Here is a 23,364-nt window from a genome sequence, read left to right as displayed (position 1 = left end):
ATATGCCATTGGTGACAAATGTTATTAAATTAAAATGTATATGTGATTTATATTAACAGAAAGACTGCGTTATTAAATGTAAAGAAGATCAGTTCCAATGTAAGCATGGCCACTGCATTCCTGTCAGGTGGCATTGTGATGGAGAAACTGATTGTCTAGACAGCAGCGATGAAGAAAACTGCGAAACAGGTAATTGAAACTGCTCAGCATTGCTTTACTTTTACCCAGTTAATTGTCAGCTTGCATTAGAATGGCTTGTGCCTGACCAGAATATACCGCCATATCAGTGAGACTCGTTTATTGCCATGACTTTATTGTTATGTTTTGACGTTTTATGCTGAGTAGATTCTGTTGCCATATGGTAGGTCCTTAGCTAATGGTTTTATGTTAAATCCTTGAATACCTCAGAACCAGATGTTTCCCATTATCTGCTACTTGCATACAGGAGTTTAAACTGTTTAGCATGTTTTGTTGGTATGTTGTTTGAAGTGGAGACTTTAATTTCTTGTGACTATCTTAAGGTATCTGTATCCACAACCACCCTTGCTGCCATTAATGGGAATATCTTGGCTTCCCATAGAACATAATCTGTTATTGATGCCTTGACAAGTGTTTAGCCTGCAGAGCTTTCCCAAACATTATAACCTGAGTTACATAGTTAAAGAAAAAATCATCAAAGATGTTTGGTCAATGAATGCTGGGACATTCGATTATTGCAAAGATCCAAACAGACTAATCCTTTTGGATTATTCTCCAAAAGGAATAGTTAATGGGTTGATGGTGTGTTTTCTTTTAGATTAGATTGCCTACAGTGTGGAAACAGGCCCTTTGGCCAAACCAGTCCATACCGACCCTCCAAAGAGTAACCCATCCAGATCCACTTCCCTCTGACTAATGCGCCTATCACTATGGGCAATTTAGCATGGCCAATTCACCTGACCTGCATATCTTTGGACTGTGGGAGGAAACTGGAGCACCCAGAGGAAACCCACGCAGACACGGGGAGAATGTGCAAACTCAAATGTGTTGTTCAATGTGTGTGACAAACAGGCAAATGTAACATGAAATCCCTGCCTTTATTTTTCTGAAGCCATCAATGCATTTATTTTGAGCAGACTACTGCCATTCTTAAAATAGCTGGCATAAATGTTCCACATAAACACACAAATGCATTTCCAGCATTATGAATAAAAGTAAAAAAAATGTAGAAAATCGATGACTTTATTGAATAGTATGCACCAGGATATGATACACATCTATTAACCAATGCACTAAAAAGGCTCTACAGAGGTATTCTGACATACGTTTTGTTACATTTCACTTGGACTGAAATATCATTTTTAAAAGAGCAAACAATGAGTGGTCACAAGGTTAGTTGATGCTCAGACTTAACCAAGCAATTTCACAGATTTTCATTTCAATTGCATTAAATTAACAAATTGTTTTGTTGTTCATTCATTCCAGCAATGTTCAAAGCAACAATGATAGACAACAGAAAAACAGTGAGGAAAGAGAATGGAAGCACTCATTATGTTGAAAATATTGAACTTGACTTCATACTTATTACACAGTTTAAATTACTGTTGTAAACTGAGATTTAGAAACGTATTTCCACAGTTTGTATTGAATTGTTAACCATAGGGTGGAAGAAGACATGTAAATTTGTGATTTTGCTGGTGTGCTGATCGCCCAGTAATATTTTGGCCTTAGATCATCTTCCCAGAGGTAGCATAAATTGGTAGGGGGAGCTTAAGGATGACCTCCTCACAATCTAAGGGTAGTAAATTCAGTTTGTTAAATGCTTATTGTTGAAGGCTGACAGGAACTTTCTGAGAGATGTAACTGCTTAAAAATAGCCTCCAAGTGACAGACCAAGCGATGAGCACATTAGATAAGCATAGAGCCCTGCCCATCTGCCTGGTTCAGTTGTAGCTGTCAGCCATCTTGTGGAGGGGCTCACCTTCACAGCTGAAAGCTTCTTTCATTTTAAATTTTCATAGATTTGTGATCAGACGTGTCAAAATAACAGTGCCTTCTCTTGGTCAACTGACACAGCATCTCCTGTTTTACAGTTTTCTATTGGCCCTGATTAATTGGGTCGCATTTTTATTCCTCTGATCAGTAATTTGTCAATGCAGGAAAAAAGATATCACACCAATTGACTCTTTTCCATATAGTGGAGGCTTCTGACTCCCATTTACTCTGGAGATAGGGTTAATGCCACACTGTTATTCCCCTGGTTGAAAGGGCTTAACATCTAAAAGAACAAACTTATAAACAGTATTGCCAAAATCCGAAATGCAAATAACCCTTTCTTTACTGTCATGTGTGGGTAGGTGGTGTTTGACAGAAAGAGAACAGAGTTAATAATTTGCGTGAGGGTTAAAAAACACAAGCAGGTGGAGAAAAAATCTAAAAGCAAAGTAAACTACAGCAGACACTGGAAAACTGAAGTAAAATCAGTCAATGTTGGGGATACTCAGTAGATCTGACAGCATCTGTGGAGAGAGAAACAGAGTGAACATTTCAAATCTTCCAAGAATCTTGTTCAATTGATTTGAGTTTGCGGCCTGCAGAGACAATGACTGTGTACCAAACAAGTGATTTGCCATAACAAAACTGACAGAGGGATAGGGAGGATAATGGAGATGTAAATTGGAGTACATCTGAGGAAGATAAACCTATGTCAGTGGATAGTGATGCCAAGGGGCAGTATGCATATGAGTAAAATGAGCAGGTGACCATATCCACTTCAGGAAATTTTCTAAGTAATAAGTGCAGGAGTGGGAAGAGAAATGATTGCTGGAAATACTACGGGATCTCTACGGGATTGTGGTTCCAAGTAAAGTCAGACTTAAAGAGCTGGAAAATATACAAGATTGCCTAAACAAAGATTATGCAGCTAATAATGTCAAAGACTGCGAACAAGTGATGGTCGCAGAGGACAATTAGTGACTTTGATTTTCAGACTTTTCAGCAGAAAATTTGTTTCAAAATCAAATCAAGATGAAAGACAATAAGTATGCAAGACTTGTTTCTTACTTATTGTTAATTTTGAACACGATCCACATAGTTTGCAATCCAAACATGTCTGTTTAAAGCTTTCAGCAAAGGTTGAGATTATCTGTGGTGACATAAGTGGGTCCTATGATTGAAAATTAAACATTAATGAATAGTAAAGGGTTCAAACATCATGCATCTTCAAATGATGTGACTGAAGGAATGTTTGTTTATTTCAATTATTGTCAGTGTTGCTATGTAGTTACATTACAGTGCCATTTCACATGACCTTGTTAGATGGTATCTTCCTGGTCCTGCGGAGACAGGATTGAACATATTCTGTGTTTTAGTTTATTTTCTCTGTTTTAAGATGGTGCTAGAGAGTGGTGATGTTGAATAACATTTTTCACTCTATTTGTAATAAATACACATGACAAGAAATAAATCAAATCAAATGTGGCTAGTAGGAACTTCTAGTGACGAAGACAGAAATTATGGGAGAAACTCAGCAGATCTAACAGCACCTGTGGAGAGAAAGCAGAGTTAACGTTTCAGATCCAGTGACCCTTGTTTCTCCTCACAGATGTTGCCAGACGTGCTGGGTTTCACCAGCAATTTCTGTTTTTGTTTCTGATTTCCAGCATCCGCAGCTCCTTGTTTCTTTCTTTTGGAATTTTTGGTGTGGGTATTTCAACAGTCCAATATAATTCAGCATCTAGAAGGCCTTGCTGGAAATGGTTCATCAAATGCAGCAGCTACCCATCTGACAACAGTGAGAACTAGCTTGAAAAATGAAGTAACCAATTGTGACAGATTGAATAGACCAATAGGAACATCCAGGCAGCAACTCCCGCAGAAGCCAATCTCAAGCAGATTCTTGGAGGCAGTTTGCTACATACCCACAAAGCCTTTTCTACAGGTCGCATACCACCAGTGACACAGTGATCTGTGGACCATAGCTTTGGCTGCAAACCATCTATCGTCTCCTCCAAATGTGTGAACTGTCATCTGTGTTTATTTTATTCTTTCAAGGGATGTGGACTGGCTGGACCAAACAAATATTTCCCATCTTCGATTGTTCTTGACAAGGAGGTGATGAGCTATCTTCTTGAACAACTGCAGTTCATTTGGTGTTTGCCTGCCAGGATTTTGATCCTGTGCCATTGTTGGTCAGACATATCATTGGTACACATATTGATTAAAATGGAATAGCATAAGTTAGATGGGCTTCAGATTGGTTTCACGGGTCGGCACAACATTGACAGCCAATGGGCCTGTACTGTGCTGAAATGTTCTATGTTCTATGGACCTTTGAGTGAAAAGCTGCATAGGCTGGGATATTTTTCACAGGAGCACAAGAAGTTGAGGGATGACCTTATAGAGGTTTATAAAATCATGAGGGCATAGATAAATTGAAGAGCAAGAGTTTTCTTCCTAGGGCAAGGGAGTTCAAAAGTAGGGAACGTAGATTTAAGGTGAGAGGAGAAAGATTCATGAGAGACATGAGGGGCAACATTTTTGCTGAGAGAGAGATTCACATGTTGAATGAACCACCAGAGAAAGTGATGGATGTAGGTATAGTTACAACACTTAAAAGACATTGGGAAAAATACATGATTGGCAAAGGTTTGGAAGGTTATGAGCCAAATGCAGACAAGTGGGACAAGTTTAGTTTAGGGACATGGTTGGTGTGGACTAGTTGGACCGAAGGTTGTGTTTCCATGCTGTATGACTCAATGACTCTTTGCCTGTAAATGGCAATATCATACAGAGTCAGATGGAGTGTGGCTTGGAGGTGATGGTGTTCCCATAATTTCCAGAAGGCACTTTAAGGTGGGGGCACTCTTACAATGGGGAGAAAGTGAGGACTGCAGATGCTGGAGATCAGAGCTGAAAATGTGTTGCTGGAAAAGCGCAGCAGGTCAGGCAGCATCCAGGGAACAGGAGAATCGACGTTTCGGGCATAAGCCCTTCTTCAGGAATGAGGAAAGTTTGTCCAGCAGGCTAAGATAAAAGGTAGGGAGGAGGGACTTGGGGAGGGGTGTCGGAAATGTGATAGGTGGAAAGAGGTCAAGGTGAGGGTGATAGGTCAGACTGGGGTGGGGGCGGAGAGGTCAGGAAGAAGGTTGCAGGTTAGGAAGGCGGTGCTGAATTCGATGGATTTGACTGACACAAGGTGGGGGGAGGGGAAATGAGGAAACTGGTGAAATCCGAGTTCATCCCTTGTGGTTGGAGGGTTCCTAGGCGGAAGATGAGGCGCTCTTCCTCCAACCGTCGTGTTGTTGTGGTCTGGCGATGGAGGAGTCCAAAGACCTGCATATCCTTGGTGGAGTGGGAGGGGGAGTTGAAGTGTTGAGCCACAGGGAGGTTGGGTTGGTTGGTCCGGGTGTCCCAGAGGTGTTCCCTGAAACGCTCCGCAAGTAGCCGGCCTGTCTCCCCAATATAGAGAAGGCCTCCTCTATATTGGGGAGACAGGACGGCTACTTGCGGAGCGTTTGGGACACCCGGACCAACCAACCCAACCACCCTGTGGCTCAACACTTCAACTCCCCCTCCCACTCCACCAAGGATATGCAGGTCTTTGGACTCCTCTATCGCCAGACCACAACAACACGACGGTTGGAGCGAATCATCTTCCGCCTAGGAACCTTCCAACCACAAGGGATGAACTCAGATTTCACCAGTTTCCTCATTTCCCCTCCCCCCACCTTGTGTCAGTCAAATCCATCGAATTCAGCACCGCCTTCCTAACCTGCAACCTTCTTCCTGACCTCTCCGCCCCCACCCCAGTCTGACCTATCACCCTCACCTTGACCTCTTTCCACCTATCACATTTCCGACGCCCCTCCCCCAAGTCCCTCCTCCCTACCTTTTATCTTAGCCTGCTGGACAAACTTTCCTCATTCCTGAAGAAGGGCTTATGCCCAAAACGTCGATTTTCCTGTTCCCTGGATGCTGCCAGACCTGCTGTGCTTTTCCAGCAACACATTTTCAGCACTCTTACAATCCCCATTCAGTAATAGCAAAACTATCCTCTGCCAGTGAGGCAGCCATCATTCCAAGGCTCCAAGCCTCTTGATTGGGTCTGCTGCTTTGGGAACACAGCTATTGTCCTCTATTAAATGATAAACAAGAAGCCGGAATATTTGGAGTCCGCTTTCCAGAAGATTGCACCAGCAGGTACACCATTGCAAGCGCAACGTTGTAAAATAAAAACAGTTCTGCCCCACAATTATTTCCAAGTGTAAAAGTTTCAACAATAATAAGAAATAAAATGGGACAGCTGACTAGCCCAGAAAGCCAATGGTGTACTTGTATACTATGTATGCTATACTATGTATACTTGCCATACAATAAATGCCTCTAAAACAGGAATATTGGTTTACGAACAAATACATTGATCTCTTTACTCATGTGTGAAATTGATCTGAGGCATAGATAATTTCATAACAGCCTCCTCTTAACTTGGCATTGCCTAAAAGATAGGAGAGACTGAACAGGCTGGGGCTGTTTTCACTGGAGCGTTGGAGGTTGAGGGGTGACCTCATAGAGGTTTACAAAATCATGAGGGGCATGGATAGGATAAATAAAGTTTTTTCCCTGGGGTCGGAGAGTCCAGAACTAGAGGGCATAGGTTTATGGTGAGAGGGGAAAAATATAAAAGAGACCTCAGGAGCAACCTTTTCATGCAGAGGGTGGTACGTGTATGGAATGAGCTGCCACAGGGTGTGGTGGAGGCTGGTACAATTGCAACATTTAAAAGGCATTTGGATGGGTATATGAATAAGAAAGGCTTGGAGGGATATGGGCCGGGTGCTGGCAGGTGGGAATAGATTCAGTTGGGATATCTGGTCGGCATGGACAGGTTGGACCAAAGGGTGTGTTTCCATGCTGTACATCTCGATGACTATGATTCTAAACATGGAGACAGTAAGGACTCCAGATGCTGGAAGCCAGAGTCAATAGATGTGAAGCTGGAAAAGCACAGCAGGTCGAACAGTATCGAGGAGCAGGAAATTCAACATTTTGAAGGGTTTTAAACCAAAACATTGATTTCCCTATCCTCAGATGCTGTCTGACCTGCTGCGTTTTTCCAGCTGCACACATCTACAGCCTCTAAATATATTGAACTGAAGTCCTTGTTAAGCCATGAGTCATAGAATCATAGAGATCTTCAGCACAGGAAAGGGCTCCTCAGTCTGCGCTAGTCAAAAATAAGTTCCGAACTATTGTAACCCTATTTTCCAGCACTTCATCTATAGCTTTCTGTGCATTGTCATCACAAAGTTGTACATCTAAATACTTCTAAATGTTATGAAGATTTCAGACTCGGCCACAATGCAGGCTGCTCAGTACTCGTTAAGTTTCAGTCAAATCCCCATCACTTTCTAAACTCTATGACAGCCTTTCACCCCCAGGATCATTTTTGTAAAACTCTTGTGGACCCATTCAAATGCCAGCATATATTTCCTTCAACGTGGAGCCCAAATCTGCTCACAATATTCCAAATGAGGACTGATCAGACCTTACACAGACTCAGCAGGACATTTATTTTCTTATATTTTCACCCTCTTGAAATGAGGGTTGCCTTCCTGACTGCCAATTGAACTCCCCCCCCCCGCTCTCTCCCCCCGCCCCCCCCCCCCCCACTCAACCGAGGACATGCAGGTCCTGGGCCTCCTCCACCGCCGCTCCCTCACTACCCAACGCCTCATCTTCTGCCTCGGAACACTTCAACCCATGGCATCAATGTGGATTTCACCAGTTTCCTCATTCCCCCTTCCCCCACCTCACCCCATCTCCAACCTTCCAGCTCAGCACTGCCCTCATGACCTGTCCTACCTGCCTATCTTCCTTTCCACCTATCCACTCCACCCTCCTCTCTGACCTATCACCTTCATCCCCACCCCAATTCACCCATTTTACTCTTTGCTACCTTCCCCCACCCCCCCTCTGACCTATCAACTCCATCCCCATCCCCATTCACCTATTGTACTTTATGCTACTTTCTCCCCGCTCCCACTCCCCTCTCATTTATCTCCTCACTCTGCAGGCACCCTGCCTCTATTCCTGATGAAGGGCTTTTGCCCGAAATGTTGATTTTCCTGCTCCTCGGATGCTGCCTGACCTGCTGTGCTTTTCCAGCACCACTCTAATCTAGACTCTGGTTTCCAGATCTGCAGTTCTTTTTTTTACCTAATTGAACCGTGTGTTAACCTGAAGAAAATGTGAACTAGGACTCCCAAGTCCCTTTGTGCTTCAGATATCTGAAGACTTTATCTGTTTAGAGGACAGTCCATGCCTCTATTCTTCCTACCAAAGTGCATAATTTCACACTTTCCTATTTTGTTTTCCATTTGCCACTTTGCCCATTCTCCTAGCCAGTCCTTCTGCAACCACCCTGCTTCCTCAACGTTACCTATCCCTTCACCAATCTTTGTGTCATATCTGGTCTTCTAACCAAGCAGCAATAGCACCCAATAGAAATTGCCAGGGTTTTGTTTTCTGTATTAAAGTTCCAATAATATAATCGTGATTTGATTATGTAAGCCATTTTAACTGATGGCTTGAACAGGGAAGCTATTGTGGCTTTCCCTAAAATGTGTATGAGCAGGTAGGGCCAGAAATCTATCGAAATTCCGCATCACTTACTTGACCAGATTATGCTTTCAGCTGATTTTTGGTGAAAAGGTGATAGTGTTTTCAAGCAAATCCCAGGAGTTTAAATCTCCCAGGTCTCGTTCTCACGTAAATTCTGAACTCACCTCAGTACCTTGCTCACCCAACTCCCAGTCCAGCTGGAACAGGACATTTGTATCCAAGTCAGTAATTGTTAAGTGAAGTGAATGTGATACAAGGCTTATTTTTCATTACCATAGAAACAAAATTACATTTATATAAAGACTTTATATAAAGAGATTGAACATGTCATGTTTATTTCTTGTTATAGCTAATGTTATAAAAACAGTAAGGAGCTCTCTATTAAGAGCAAATACTTTTGGCTGGCCAATCAATGACAGTATGAAACTGGAAGAGAGTAAAATAGACGAAAATAGATCTATAAATGAATGAATCCATTGAGTAATCATACTTTACTTGACATGTCTAAATTAATATTGATAATCTTACATGTACTATATTAGTTATGTGAAGTTGAAAATCAGATTGATTAATACTCCTGTTTTCTAGTGAAAACAACCTGCAACGTGGATGAATTCCAATGCAACAATACACTTTGTAAACTTATATCCTGGCTGTGTGATGGAGAGGATGACTGTGGAGACAACTCAGATGAAAACCCAGAAACATGTGGTACATTACTCAAGTTCTTTTAAATTCAGTAAATACTGTCCTGTGCAGATTTGGAAAGTAAATAAACAATGATATATTACACGATCTAGTAGGTGAGATTGATCAAAGAAAATAAACAAGGCCATACTTCAACCTTTCTCTGTGCTTGAAATTCCTCAATAGCATAATAGGGGAAGGCATTTTGAGAGGTCGTGGCAATGTCATAATATCATTGTTGCAGTGACCAAGTTACAAGGGATTTTCTCCCCGTGTTCCACTAGCCGCATCAGAGTTTGGATTCCAAAATGGAAGTGATATTACCAATTATCTTTGTTAGACTGTCTGTCACAGAATTGCTACAGTGAAAGTGGAGGCCATTTGACCCATCATGTCTGTTCCAGTTCTCTGAGTATTTTAACTTGGTCCCAATCTCAACCTTTCTCTGTAACCCTGCACATTGTCTCTATTTCAGTCATCATCTAATGGTATTTTGAATGCCTCAACTGAAGCTGTTTCCATGGCACTGCATTTCATACGTTAAACTTTGCTGTGTGAACAAGATTTTTCTCGCATTGCACTTGTTTCTTTAACAAAACATTTTCCAGTGGCACCCTCTGGTTCATGATCCTTCTATAATTGGGAACAATTTCTCCCTCTTCATCAACATTCCAAAGAACTCCAGCAAGTTATTTAAACAAGATGTTCTTTTAATAAATCCATGCTGACTTGTTCAAATCAATGCACTTTTCTCTATGTGGTTTTTAATTCCTGAAATCTATCCTGAAAAGATTTGCTTCTGGAAGTTTCCAACAGCAGTGTCAAATGGATTAGTTGTTACTGGTGGCTCAATCTTCCAATCTTTTTTGAACAAGGGCATAATGTTTGCAATTCTCCAAACTCCTGGTACTATATCCAAACTCAGGGAAGATTGAAGACAATTGTCGTTGTCCCTGTAATTCCCACTCTCATTTCCTTTAATATTATTGGATGCGTCTCAACCTGTTTAGGTGCCTTAACAATGTTAAATACAGCCAGCTTATCCAATACCTCCTTCTTATTAATTGTAAATCCTTCTAGTGACTGGGTTTCCTTCTCTCTCACTGTGCCTTAGGCAGCATCAGCCTTATAGATAAAGGCAGATGCAAAGTTTTCATTGAATGTCTCAGCCTCTTGCTACTTAGCGTAAATCTCCTTTTTGGCCCCTGATTTACCCTACTCCCCTCTTTACCACACTTCTGCAATTTACTTTTACAGGGATCTTAGAATTTGTTTGTTCTACCTTTCCCTTTTGAGGGAATGTACCTTGCCTTTGCCTGAAGATAGTCTATTGTTCAGCAACAGTTTTTCCCTCCAACCTTGGGTTCCAATCTTTCTGGCTCAGCTCTGTTCTTGTCCCATTTGAGTCCATTCTCCACCACTTAATTACTGTGATATTGAATTGACTAACATAATTTTCCCCATCCCCTGAAATGTTTCATCATTGTCACTTGGCCCACCTCATGCCCAAGAGCCAGGTCTAGCAGTGCCTCCATTCTATTTGGACTGGACATATCCCCTGTAGAAGTTCCCTTGAACACTATCGAGGAACACTTGTCCATTGCTGTCCAAGTCAATGTTCAGATAATTAAAATCCATTAACTCAGTTAGCTGGATGGCTGCTTTGTGATGCCAACAGCACAGTTTCAATTCTCACACCAGCTGAGGTTATTATGAAGGATTTGCTTTCTCAAAGCACCATCATCGTCTCTCCCTAATGAGAGGACCAGCATATGGTCCACAAGGACTATGGTGGCTTTACCTTTTCCTTTTATATATATATATATATATATATATATATAATATATACTGTGCCAAATAATGTTATTGCACCTTTCTTATGCCGTAGCTGTAGCCAAACTGATCCTGTCCTTGATCCCTCTGAAACATCCTTTCTCTAGCTCTGCAATGAACTCTTAACTAAAAGTACCAACCCTCCTCCTTTCGTTTACTTTCCTACCTTTTCTGAAAACTTTGAAACCAGAAATATTAACCTTACTTCAAAAACATCTCTGTGTAACTATACCTTGTGCATTCACATACATGCAGTGGATTATGACTAAGAGTTCATTACTACCTTACTTCAACTCCACCTATTAACTTACTATTCTCTATTTTAGCAGCTCTCAGCATTTCATGAATTCTGTTATTATTTGCTAATATTCTATCCTGTTTCTATACTCCTGCTGAGTTTAATCTCTCCCTGACAGCACGAGTAAAAGTCCCCAGTAGAAGTTTAGACCAGGCTCTGTTCAATGTAATGGGTCCGACTTGTACAGGTGCCATCTTGCCAGAGCCATATACCGTCTCCCAGGGATCCAAAGTTGTCTCTCCTGCATCATCTTTCTAGTCACATATTCATCAGTCTTATCTTCCTATTTCTATACTCACTTGCATCTGGCACTGGGAATAATCTGGAGATTACTACTTCAGAGGTCCGATTGTTAATGCAACCTAACGTCATTAATTCTGATTGCTGGACCACGTGTCACTTCCTATCCATTGCCATTAGCACCAGTGCAGACCACAATCTGGCTATTCATCAAAAGAATATCCAATCTGAAAGGCAGCATGCAATCCTGGAGGCAGATTGATGACGGTAGAAATAGTTGTGAGTCCCCTGAATAAAATCCCCTGTCAGTACTCCCCTTCTAGTCTCCTTGCTTCCCTTTTCTATAGTTGGAACCACCCATGTTGCCAAGGCCTCGATTCTTGCAACACTGTTTCACTGACTCATTGTCCTCGTCATTATACAGAATGGAAAAGTAATTAGTAAGCAGGAGCTCTGGGGAGTTCAACACTATCTGCCTGTTTCTGTTTGACAGCTTCGTGATCACTCATTCTCTGTCTTCTTACCCCTAAGTTCCAGTGGGACCACCTCTCTGAACAGGCTATCCACATAGTTCTCTGCTTCATTAATGTGACCCAGTTACGCTTGGTGCTTAAGTTCTAAAACATTGAGCTCATAGTTATGCAGTAAATACCACTTCCTGTACATAGGCTCATCTATAGGTCACAAGAAGGGTCTGCAAGTTCTCTCATGCCACAGGCTGACCTGCCCTATCATACCCTGGTTTATACTTTTCAGTTACTTTATTTATTGCAGCTTTAATTACTTTCACTTATTTTAACGTTATTCTTACACTATTAACTTGAAACTGGAGGATATTAGAAAGTAGAAATTATTTATCCTTACTCAGAAATCAGCTCCCTATTTTTGTGCCTATTAATTCTTTATTTCCCTTTTCTAGTTGAGAACTGTATATTTGTTTCAAAACTGCTGAGGTTGAATCACAATCATTAGCAGAACCTACTCAACAACTAATCAGCTCATGATATCCTTGTGTTATCAATCTGAACTTTCTTTCTCTTCATCTGGTGTTGTTTTATTTAGAGTCTGGTTCCAATCTCTTGCTTGCTTTGAGGTGCTGGTGACTGTCTCTGTATTCACATCTCTCTCACTTATTTAGATGCTGGTGACAATCACTGGATTCCCTTCTCTCCCACTTGTTTAGGTGCTGGTAATTGTCTCATCGTTCTTTTCCCAGTCCTGCTCATGTGTAGCTCAGTGTCAGAACCAAGTCACCAGGTCCCCTCTTTCCTTTATTGCAAAAGCTGTACTGAAGCAAGTACAGCTTACTCCAAAATGTTGAAAGGTGCAGAAACATCTTGAACAATAAAACATTTCTGCACTCACCAATCTTCTCCAAAACCTGGGGAAATATATAAAACTGCAGAGTTTTATATCAAAAAAAAATTTGGCCAAACAACAATTAAATCCTATGGAGGATATGTCCAGGCCAACAACTAAACTGAAAAAAAAATTGTCCAAATGTTGGCCTGCGCCCAGTGTCGCATTCCATGCAAGCTATTGATACAAATGATTCAATTGTGAGTGGTTGAATTTCTGGAAATGCTGGCATAAATTCAGACTTTTCCTTTAAGAATTCTTGGTTTAAAGTGAGGTGGTTTTTCAGTTGGTTTTATTTAAATTCACAAACCTTGATGAGTGCAGATTCAGAGGAAGATAAAGTCATCATAGTCCCAGAGCAGAGAGACGACTGGCATTGAGTTTAACCTGAGGGTCACATGCCTCAGGCGAGAGGCAAGGTTGAGAAGGCAGGACCTTCATGGTAACCTCAGTTTGTGCAGGACTTGAACTTATGCTGTTAGCATCACTCTGCATCTCAAACCAACCATCCAGCCAACTAACGTAAATGCCTCCCATTGTGGGCAAAGGCTATTTTCCCAATTGGTTTTCTTTGAATATTCAAAACTGATGTATTTTACAGCCATGAGCTAGGTCATGCAATTTCACTCTATAAGTGTTCTTACACAGTTTTAATTGGGCAGCTTGTTTTCTTCACAAATGAAACATTTTTACTCTTGTTGTTTCTGCTTTGAAAAGCAGTTTCTACAAAGTACTGAAGACATACATATGTCCAGCTAATGGCATTACAAATTAATTCTGTAGCACATCCTCAGAACAAAAAATATCTCCAGAATGACTTGAAATCATGACTTGTTGTCGAGGGATGATAGAATAACAGCAATGGAGTCATCAGTTGAGGGTAAAGGGAATTCCTAAGTTGCCTCATTTATTATGTATCACATTTAATCAATTTTCTTTACTGGCCCAAGCATACCAATATAGCATAGAATAAATAAAATTATCACAGTGCACAGGAGACCATTTACCCCATATATCTGCACTGACTGTCCACAGGAGTATTTCACATAAACCATTCTTCTGTCTTCTCCCTCAAACCCTGCACAGCCTTTTTTTCAAAAAAACCGTGCAAAATTCTCTTGCTGCCCCAAGTCAATCCAGCTCAACCTTATTTTCAGGTCATGAATTCCGGGACCCTGCTGTGTCAAACTCACTCACTGCCACACACATTTTCTTAAAGGTGCATATTCGGTTATAGCTATTTTTCTAAAACCTCCTTAATAAAATTTAGAAAATGAAAGTTTTGATATTCGGCATGGAGCCTCAGGACTCTCTGACATTGAACTCTGGAGATTGTGCCACAGGATTTACACATGAGGCAGAATGTGGTACCTATGCAATAGGCAAGCTGATACCAAGACTTTTCCATGGTTAAAAGAACAATTCCATAATGGACAGGATTGTGGTCTTGTCAATATTGAACCATAGATATGGTTTTAAGAACCACAGGATGTGTGGAGCTGTGATGACATCATCACGGTGCATGTTTTTTTTGCAGATGTGATTGAAAAGTTAAATTAGATATCAATTATCAAAGGCATAAACTACGTTAAGAATCAAGATTGACTAATTCAATCTAGATTAACTAAACAGCTAGGTTGAACCAGAACTGGCAGGAGAAATAACAGTAAGAAGGGAAAGAATAGTTATAGGCAATATGTCTAAGATTGATATGAAGTATTAAAGAAAGATCTGCTATCAACCTATAATGCTTATTTTTGCCATTTTGTTTCCAAAGTAAAATTTCAGTGTCCACCCACAAGATCATTCAGATGCAAAAATGGAAGAGTTTGCTTGCGACCTGAGCGAGTTTGTGATGAAGTGAACAACTGTGGTGACAATTCTGATGAAGTAGATTGTGGTATGTGCATCCATTTTATGTAGATGGTATTCTTAATATTCTAATTGTTAACATGTTAAGTTTCAAAGATAATAGTACACATATTTTCAACAGGCAAAGAATGAATTATGTTCAATTAAGCTGTGAAGTAGTCAATCAACATAAATGATTTGGTATCAAGTTTAACAGCATTGAGAAGAATAGAAGAACATAGATTTGTACAGTGTAATTCACATTCCAAGTTGTTTCACATTTAATTGATTGTTTTTCTTTAAAGTTATTGTTCTTTTGTGGATGAACATTGCAGGCATTTTATCTGTTGGCGCTTCAAATAGCAATAAGATTAATGATCCTGTTTTCGAAGTTGATCAGGAGATAAATGTTGGTGGGACTATTATTCAAACTACAGTGGAGTTCTCCCAGAGATTCTTTTACATCTACCTAAACAGGATGTCAGAACCATCATTTAACATCTTATTTGAAAGACAGGACAACATTTGACAGAGCAACATTTCCTCAACATCGCACAAAAAAAGATTTTTGGAAGTCCCTGGAGTAGGGCTCTATCCAATGTCCTTCTGACTTAGAGACATCTACTACTACCACTGGACCAAGCTGACATTTATTAGAACATTTCCAACTACAGTTAAACAATAAAGCTAAATAGTCTTGTTGCTTGCAATTTATTTAAAATTGTGAATCAGAATCATCAGGAATGTTCCTGATGAAGAGATTATACTTGAAACATTGACTCTCCTGCTCCTCGGATGCTGCCTGATCTGCTGTGCTTTTCCCGCACCACACCTTTTGACTCTGATCTCCAGCATCTGGAGTCCTCTCTCTCTCCCATCAGAATCATGCAAACTAATGAAAACAGATTTTTCATCAATTTTCTGGAAGTGTACAAGATAATTATTTTAAAATGTTGAACTTCCTGATTATGAGCATTTTTATACAGTTGGAAATGTCAAATCCATGAGGATTTGAGTCAACTGTTGACTCAAATATATTCTTTTGTTGTTCAGAATAACAGTGTATGACTTGAATGCATCTATTTTATACATTTAATATAATTATACTAAATCTCCCAAAGATCGGTAAGTGCAAAAGTTTTCTATTTCTTTCATCATAAATAAGTAAATCAGTTGGCACAGTGAAGTACCTTAATAATCTGATGATAATTAAGTTGGTACACTGAAAATTAACCTTCTCAATACTGAAAATTAACCTTTTCAAACAGAGGGCAAGACTTCTTGATAGAAATAGTTATGAATTTGTGAGACTGGCCTTAAACAATTGAATTTACCATCAGGGTGGAAGAATTTGCAATGCAAACTGTTTCATTGTTATGGATCTACCGTGGTTGGACAATACAACTGTGCTAATTTCTTCCTTACTAACAGTTACATCATTTGGTCAACAATCCATAACCATGAATAATGTCAACTGATATAATTGTTACATGTACCCAAGGGGTATGTGAGTTGAAGCATGTGACATCTGCTGGTAGCCTGGTGTGAATGAATTAATGTTATACTGTTGACCTTGTGCCCTATCTAATTTCATATTACAGAAATTGGAATACATTAGTATCACTGGATTTCCAAGCACATGAAAATGTATAATCAATAAATATGGACAACTATTTTGAATACATAGAAGAAACTACTTTATCCCTATTGCATGTGTGTAAAGTTGCAATGTCTACCACTGCAGCAAAGGGATGTCCATGCAGTGTTGGTCAAACTATCAAATTCATGGATTGCAGTATTAGGTCATGGCCAGACATTAGGATCCATGTCTTATAAATTAAGAACCTAACATAATGAAAGACACACTTGACAAATAGTTCATTGATTCTTCAGCAAAACAAAAATATTGTTATTTTGTTTTTATTCTTAAGAAATACTTTTCTGTGGAGTTAGGGGCTGCAGGAGTGGACAGCTGATTTCACTGATACAGGCTCTCCTCCCCTACCAACCCCAGCAGCCCCAATAGACATGAAGGTTTCTGCTGGTCAAATGGGAAGTTTAAAATTCATGTCTTCCACCAGGCAAGCTGTCTGTGGAAATACAACTATATGATGGCAGCTAATCCCAAAGCTGTGGACTGAGTATCAATTCCAACCTGTGGCTTCAGATGTACACTGATTCTGCACCAACATAGATAGGCCCCGACTAACTTGACAGTCACACATCATTACCACCAGTTTTGATTTTAAAATGTACACTGTCAACTTTTTGAATAACCTTTCATAACCATAAAAACATAGAGAATTGGAGCAGGAGTAGATATTTGTCTCTTCCAGCTTGCTCCACTATTCAATATGATAATGCAGATGATCCAACTCAACACCTTGTTCCTGATTTCTACCCATACCCTTTGATCCTTTTCATCCTAGGGGCTATATCTAACTCCTTTTTGAAAACATTCAATGTTGTGATCTCAACTCTTTTCTGTGGCAGAGATTCCACAGGCTTACCACTGTCGGGGTAAAGAAAGTTCTCCCCATCTCAGTCCTAAATGGCCTACTCCATATCCTTAGATTGTGACCCCTACTTCTGGAGTTCCTGGGCATTGGGACCTTGTCTGGTCCTGCTAGAATTTTATAAGTTTTTTTTGTGAGATACTCCTCATTCTTCTAAACACCAGTGTATATAGTCTGAACCAACCCAATCTCTTTTACAAATGAGTTTTGTCATCTAAAGAATTATTCTGGTAAATCTTTGTTGCACTCTTTCCAATGCCAGAAAATCCTTAAGTCTGTGTGCCTTATATAACATTTGGCATTTGTGCATCATGCTTCATAATTCACTGTCTCTTTAACTAATAGGTAAGCAAATTCAACAGTCTTGTGGGAAGGATGAGTTTACATGCAGCAATGGGAAGTGTATTCCTGTGGAACTACAATGTGACATGTTCAACGACTGTGCTGATGGTGGGTCTGATGAACAAGACTGTACTAGAAGTAAGTCCTAATTGTAAAAAAAATCAGTGCAAGTGTAATGCCTTGAAATTTGGTAGTACACACAAGTGCAGCAGGTCTGCAATGCTGAACATGAGTATAATGATATCCTTTCGCCCTTGCTTTGTGCAGCTCTGTTGATTTCCTGCAGAGAAACCTTGGAGGTGTAATTGATGTATTTCTGGTCGAATTGCTATGGCTGTACTCTTTGATTTTTTTTTTCATTTTAGCTTGATAAAAAATACATACATATTAATAATTCCATCAGGACTCTTATGAGAAATGTCTAACTTAACAGTCTTAGAACTACTAGACTTCTGATACAACTATAAATGTACAGGGTACTTGTATGATTATATATTAAACATAGTCCAGTCCTTCTTGTGTTTCAAAGCAAGGACCTGATAAGAAGCTGAGAAATATTTGTGCATGTGTCAGTTGCCACCATTGTTCAAAGATTTCTTAAACATTTTAACATACAATTCAGAAGGTCCAATTTTCAACTGGCAGGAGCAACCAAAGACTCGATATCTATACCTGTGAAACAACACACTGTAAAAACCATTTAAGCAGTCTGGCCAGTTTTGGTAATTTATTTTATTTATCCCCTGTCTTGTTTGTTTGACTGCCTGTCTTTTACATGAATGGGGGCTGAGAATGAACATTTTAGGTTTAAAGCACAGATGTTAATAAAATCATCACGTTGTTTAATTTTCTCTCTGCTAAACTTAATGTGCATTGAAAAAAGTGAAGTCTTTTATTTAGAATGCAAAACTGGTGCATGGCAATTAATTATTTGCAAGGTCTGGGATTGATTATTGAAAAGTCTGGTGAGGAACCAGGAGAGAGACTATTGGGGATCTTTGATAGTTTAATTTTACAATACTGTGAATACAGAGGTAGAAAGGCTGCTTTGATTTAGCTGTCTGTCTGTATATTATAAAAACAAGCTGATTGGCATGTAATCCAGTAAGCTTTCTTAGATGTGGAGATGGTGAGTTAGTCAACACCTAACACGCCCATATCCATATTTAGTCTAAAATAGAGAAAATAGTATCCGAAGTTTTAAGATCAGCATCTTACTGGTTGTGGCCTTTTCTGCAGTCTGAACTTTCGTTAATTTGTCCATCCTAAGAGGTATATTTAGAGAAATCTTCTATTTTTCTCAGTACCTTGCTTACTTGCACAAAGGTTGGTGAGATACCTGCACTACCTCTTTAATGGAAGGCCTGTCTTCTTCTTAACAAGCAGTTTTAAATCAATCAATCCAGACCTTCCTCTGCAACCAAGTCTCTGGAAAGGAAATCTCACTCGGTGAGAGCTGCCAGCCAATCAAGGACTAGCAGGTTTTGGACAGTTGGCACTGCCCGCTACCAGGTAGCCAACATTGTAAGGACTAAAAGTGTCAAAGTGGTGCTTCTCAGTACGGGCGTTCTGGGATTGGGTGGGGTTGGATGTTACAGAAAGATGGATCAGAAAGAAGCATCAGGACATTAGTCACTCTCAGCAGCTATCCCACCTGTCCTATGTTCCTGCCTCAACCAAATACAACTTAGTACTGATCAAGAAACCCTCCTCCCCTCACAACTGACAGATTCCCACACTTACCACAGGGAACTCATTAACTGAAACTTCGAACCTCAATTTTCTTCAGTGAACAAAAAAAAAGCCATCAGTCCTGCAACATCTCCAGCTTCCATCTCAAAAGACAACAGTATAATGACTATTGTGATTGTTCTTATGTCCTAATGGTCAAAGAAAGATTAGGGCCGATCAAGGATAGCATAGGGAATTTGTGTGTGGAGTCTGAGGAGGTAGGGGAAGCCCTAAATGAGTTTTTTGCTTCTGTCTTTACGAAAGAAACAAACTTTATAGTGAATGAAACCTTTGAAGAGCAGGTGTGAGATGGATAGAGATAGAGGAAGCTGATGTGCTGAAACTTTTGTCAAACATTAAGATTGACAAGTCGCCAGGCCCGGACCAGATTTGTCCTCGGCTGCTTTGGGAAACGAGAAATGTAATTGCTTCGCCACTTGCGAAGATCTTTGCATCCTCGCTCTCCGCTGGAGTCATACCTGAGGACGGGAGAGAGGCAAATGTAATTCCTCTCTTCAAGAAAGGAAAAGGGAAATCCCCGGCAATTACAGACCAGTAAGTCTCACGTCTGTCTTCTGCAAGGTTTTAGAAGGGATTCTAAAGGATAAGATTTATGACCACCTGGAAGAGCATGGCTTGATTAAATGCAGTCAACACAGCTTTGTGAGGGGCAGGTCATGCCTCACAAACCTTATCGAGTTCTTTGAGGATGTGACTAGAAAAGTTGATGAGGGTCGAGCTGTGGATGTGGTGTATATGGACTTCAGCAAGGCATTTGATAAGGTTCCCCATGGTAGGCTCATTCAGAAGGTCAGGAGGAATGGGATTCAGGGGAACATAGCTGTCTGGATACAGAATTGGCTGGCCAACAGAAGACAGCGAGTGGTAGTAGAAGGAAAATATTCTGCCTAGAAGTCTGTAGTGAGTGGTGTTCCACAGGGCTCTGTCCTTGCGTCTCTATTGTTTGTAATTTTTATTAATGACTTGAATGAGGGGATTGAAGGATGGGTCAGCAAGTTTGCAGATGACACAAAGGTTGGAGGTGTCATTGGCAGTATAGAGGGCTGTTATAGGCTGCAGCGGGACATTGACAGGATGCAGAGATGGGCTGAGAGGTGGCAGATGGAGTTCAACCTGGATAAATGCGAGGTGATGCATTTTGGAAGGTCAAATTTGAAAGCTGAGTACAGGACTAAGGATAGGATTCTTTGCAGTGTGGAGGAACAGAGGGATCTTGGTGTGCAGGTACATAGATCCCTTAAAATGGCCACCCAAGTGGACAGGGTTGTTAAGAAAGCATATGGTGTTTTGGCTTTCATTAACAGGGATATTGAGTTTAAGAGTCATGAGATCTTGTTGCAGCTCTATAAAATTTTGGTTAGACCGCACTTGGAATACTGCGTCCAGATCTGGTCGCCCTATTATAAGAAAGATGTGGATGCTTTGGAGAGGGTTCAGAGGAGATTTACCAGGATGCTGCCTGGACTGGAGGGCAAATCTTATGAGGAGGGGTTGACTGAGTTTGGACCTTTTTCATTGGAGAAAAGGAGGAGAAGAGGGGACCTAATTGAGGTATACAAGATAATGAGAGGCATAGATAGAGTCGATAGCCAGAGACTATTTCCCAGGGCAGAAATGGCTAACACAAGTGGTCATAGTTTTAAGCTGGTTGGAGGAAAGTATAGAGGGGATGTCAGAGTCAGGTTCTTTACACAGAGAGTTGTGAGAGCATGGAATGCGTTGCCAGCAGCAGTTGTGGAGGCAGGGTCATTGGGGACATTTAAGAAACTCCTGGACGTGCATATAGTCACAGAAATGTAAGGGTGCATACATGAGGATCAGTGGTCGGCACAACATCGTGGGCTGAAGGGCCTGTTCTGTGCTGTACTGTTCTATGGTCTATGTTCTAATAGCATATTGCCTTATTCATTAACCATCTTTTCTTGAGCTTATGTGCTTTCTGTGAGTGTGAAATCCTGTTTGGGTTTGAAAAATAGACATTTATGTTTCTAAAAAAATAAGCAAGAAAACCTGTCTTGAGATTCATTTTGCTCAAGGCATTAAACCACCCTCTCTTTAGAACAAACTTTGTTGTGGGTACTCTAGAGATGGATAAAAAATTAAGAACCTTCCTACAATCTCGTTTCTGTCTGTAACACATGGCCAAAATGACTCAGAATACATTCATTGAACTTTCTCCTTTGGATGCCAAAGACAAGTCAGAATTTTCTGCTCCCTTGAGCAGTGTAGGCAGAGGCAAGATGGATGAAAAAATATGGTGAAAAAAAACAGCTTCTTGATGTTGAGTGTAATTTCTGATTTTCCCCTGAGACTTTAAATAGTGAGTTCTGAACCTCACTAATGAGTGGTGCTAACCTTGTTTCCAAGTATTTGCATCTCATTCTTAATCTAAACTTGTCTCATTTCTGTGCAGCTCCCAAACCTCCTCACTTTCCCTGAGAACTAAGCAGTGCCAGACATGAAACTCAGAGTGACTACCAAGCAGCAACAATTCATTGATTGTTTCTCTGGGCTTTTACTCATCTCTGTGTTCACCATAATTTCCCTGCATGTTCCATGGATCCTATCCTCCTCTACCCATGATACACCACCAGTCTCATCACAACACCATGACTACTTTTGCACCAACTCACATGCCACTTCATCCCTTCAGGTCTTCACTTGCAATTCTGAGATGCATGATTTGCAGGCATGCAGGCTTTTTTGTGCTTACTCACAGGCTTTCAGTCTCTGTGACTTGCATTATTATTTAGTACAATAAGAGAGGCATGCAACTTACCACCATCTGATGCACTGAGCAATCAAGGTGATGGACATGTTTCTGAATGGCATCTTGATAAGTCAATGTCACACCTGGAACACGTGTCAGCAGGTTACCCAGCAAACATTGCATGTGCTTCAGTCAAAGGACCGTGTAAAATGAATGTCAAAGTCCTCAGAGGGGGTCAACCACATACGGTCAGGAGTGTCACCACACTCAGTCAAAGGTATCGTCCAATGCTAGTCTATCGGTTTGCCACCACCAGTCCTGTAAGTCAAGTACAACCAGTTCGGGAATGACAGGCCTAACAGTTTGGGATACAGTGGAGACATCAGTGATGAGGAACAAAGGGAGGTCAAATTTTCTGGCAATGAGACAAAGAGAGTATAATGACAATCGATGGAAGAGCAGTTAGTGATGATATAGGGGCAAAGGAGGTGATAGGGTTTCTGTATTGAGTGTGTGGGAAGTGCAGAGGGCAGCAAGTGTTCAAAAATTAAGAAGAAAAGGTGGGTGAGAGCCCTTGACTCAATATGATTCATACATTAATGTGAATTATGGCATATAAGTAATGGTGGGAGGTGTGCAGTAGCAGAATTAGAATGAGTCATGGCCGCGTGAGTGTCAGATAGCAGAGAGAAGTAGTAGCAGTTACCCTTGTGAAGCACAGATTGTAATTGTAAATAAATGTGGTCCCAGCACCCAATTCCTGTGACACTCTGTTAGTTACATGTTGAAATGCTGATGTACGGTACCAACCACCATGAAACTCTTTTGATAAAATACTTTGCCAACAAGATGGGAAAGTATGACCAATTAATTTAATAAGTTTGAAAAAAAATTGTCATTAATGGTCATCTTGAAGAATAGATTCATTCAATAAAGTGCATAATAATTAATAATTTGAATAATGAATAATTTCATTTGAATAAATAGTGTCTTATGGCAACCTCCAATATAGTTCACATTTCATACTCAGTGTGTAAGTCAATCCCAGTTTGGAAAGACTTTGCTGAATTCTAACATTCACTTTTATATCATGATCTATCAGTGTCTGACACATAAAGTTGCTCATTCTCTCTGCCAGTATGGACTGTTTTACTGTATATATGCTTTTCCCCCCT

At 40.4% G+C, this 23,364-nt stretch overlaps 1 protein-coding gene across 1 annotated transcript in view; it reads left to right on the top strand.

Annotated features, from left to right (window-relative positions):
- The window catches only part of LOC122551725 (low-density lipoprotein receptor-related protein 1-like), a 1,910,187-nt gene that overhangs the window by 1,778,814 nt on the left and 108,009 nt on the right, over window positions 1-23,364 (top strand). The window contains exons 70-73 of the mRNA XM_043694091.2: window positions 60-189; window positions 9,190-9,312; window positions 14,796-14,918; window positions 17,731-17,865. Coding sequence (XP_043550026.2) covers window positions 60-189; window positions 9,190-9,312; window positions 14,796-14,918; window positions 17,731-17,865 — 511 coding nt within the window. The remainder of the gene's footprint in view (window positions 1-59; window positions 190-9,189; window positions 9,313-14,795; window positions 14,919-17,730; window positions 17,866-23,364) is intronic.

The sequence above is a fragment of the Chiloscyllium plagiosum genome, unplaced genomic scaffold (assembly GCF_037043375.1).
Source record: "Chiloscyllium plagiosum isolate Xiang-an unplaced genomic scaffold, Cpla_swu_hap1 HiC_scaffold_7, whole genome shotgun sequence".
Taxonomy (NCBI): domain Eukaryota; kingdom Metazoa; phylum Chordata; class Chondrichthyes; order Orectolobiformes; family Hemiscylliidae; genus Chiloscyllium; species Chiloscyllium plagiosum.
The sequence above is the reverse complement of the archived record's forward strand: the minus strand, read 5'-3'. Positions and strand labels throughout refer to the sequence as shown.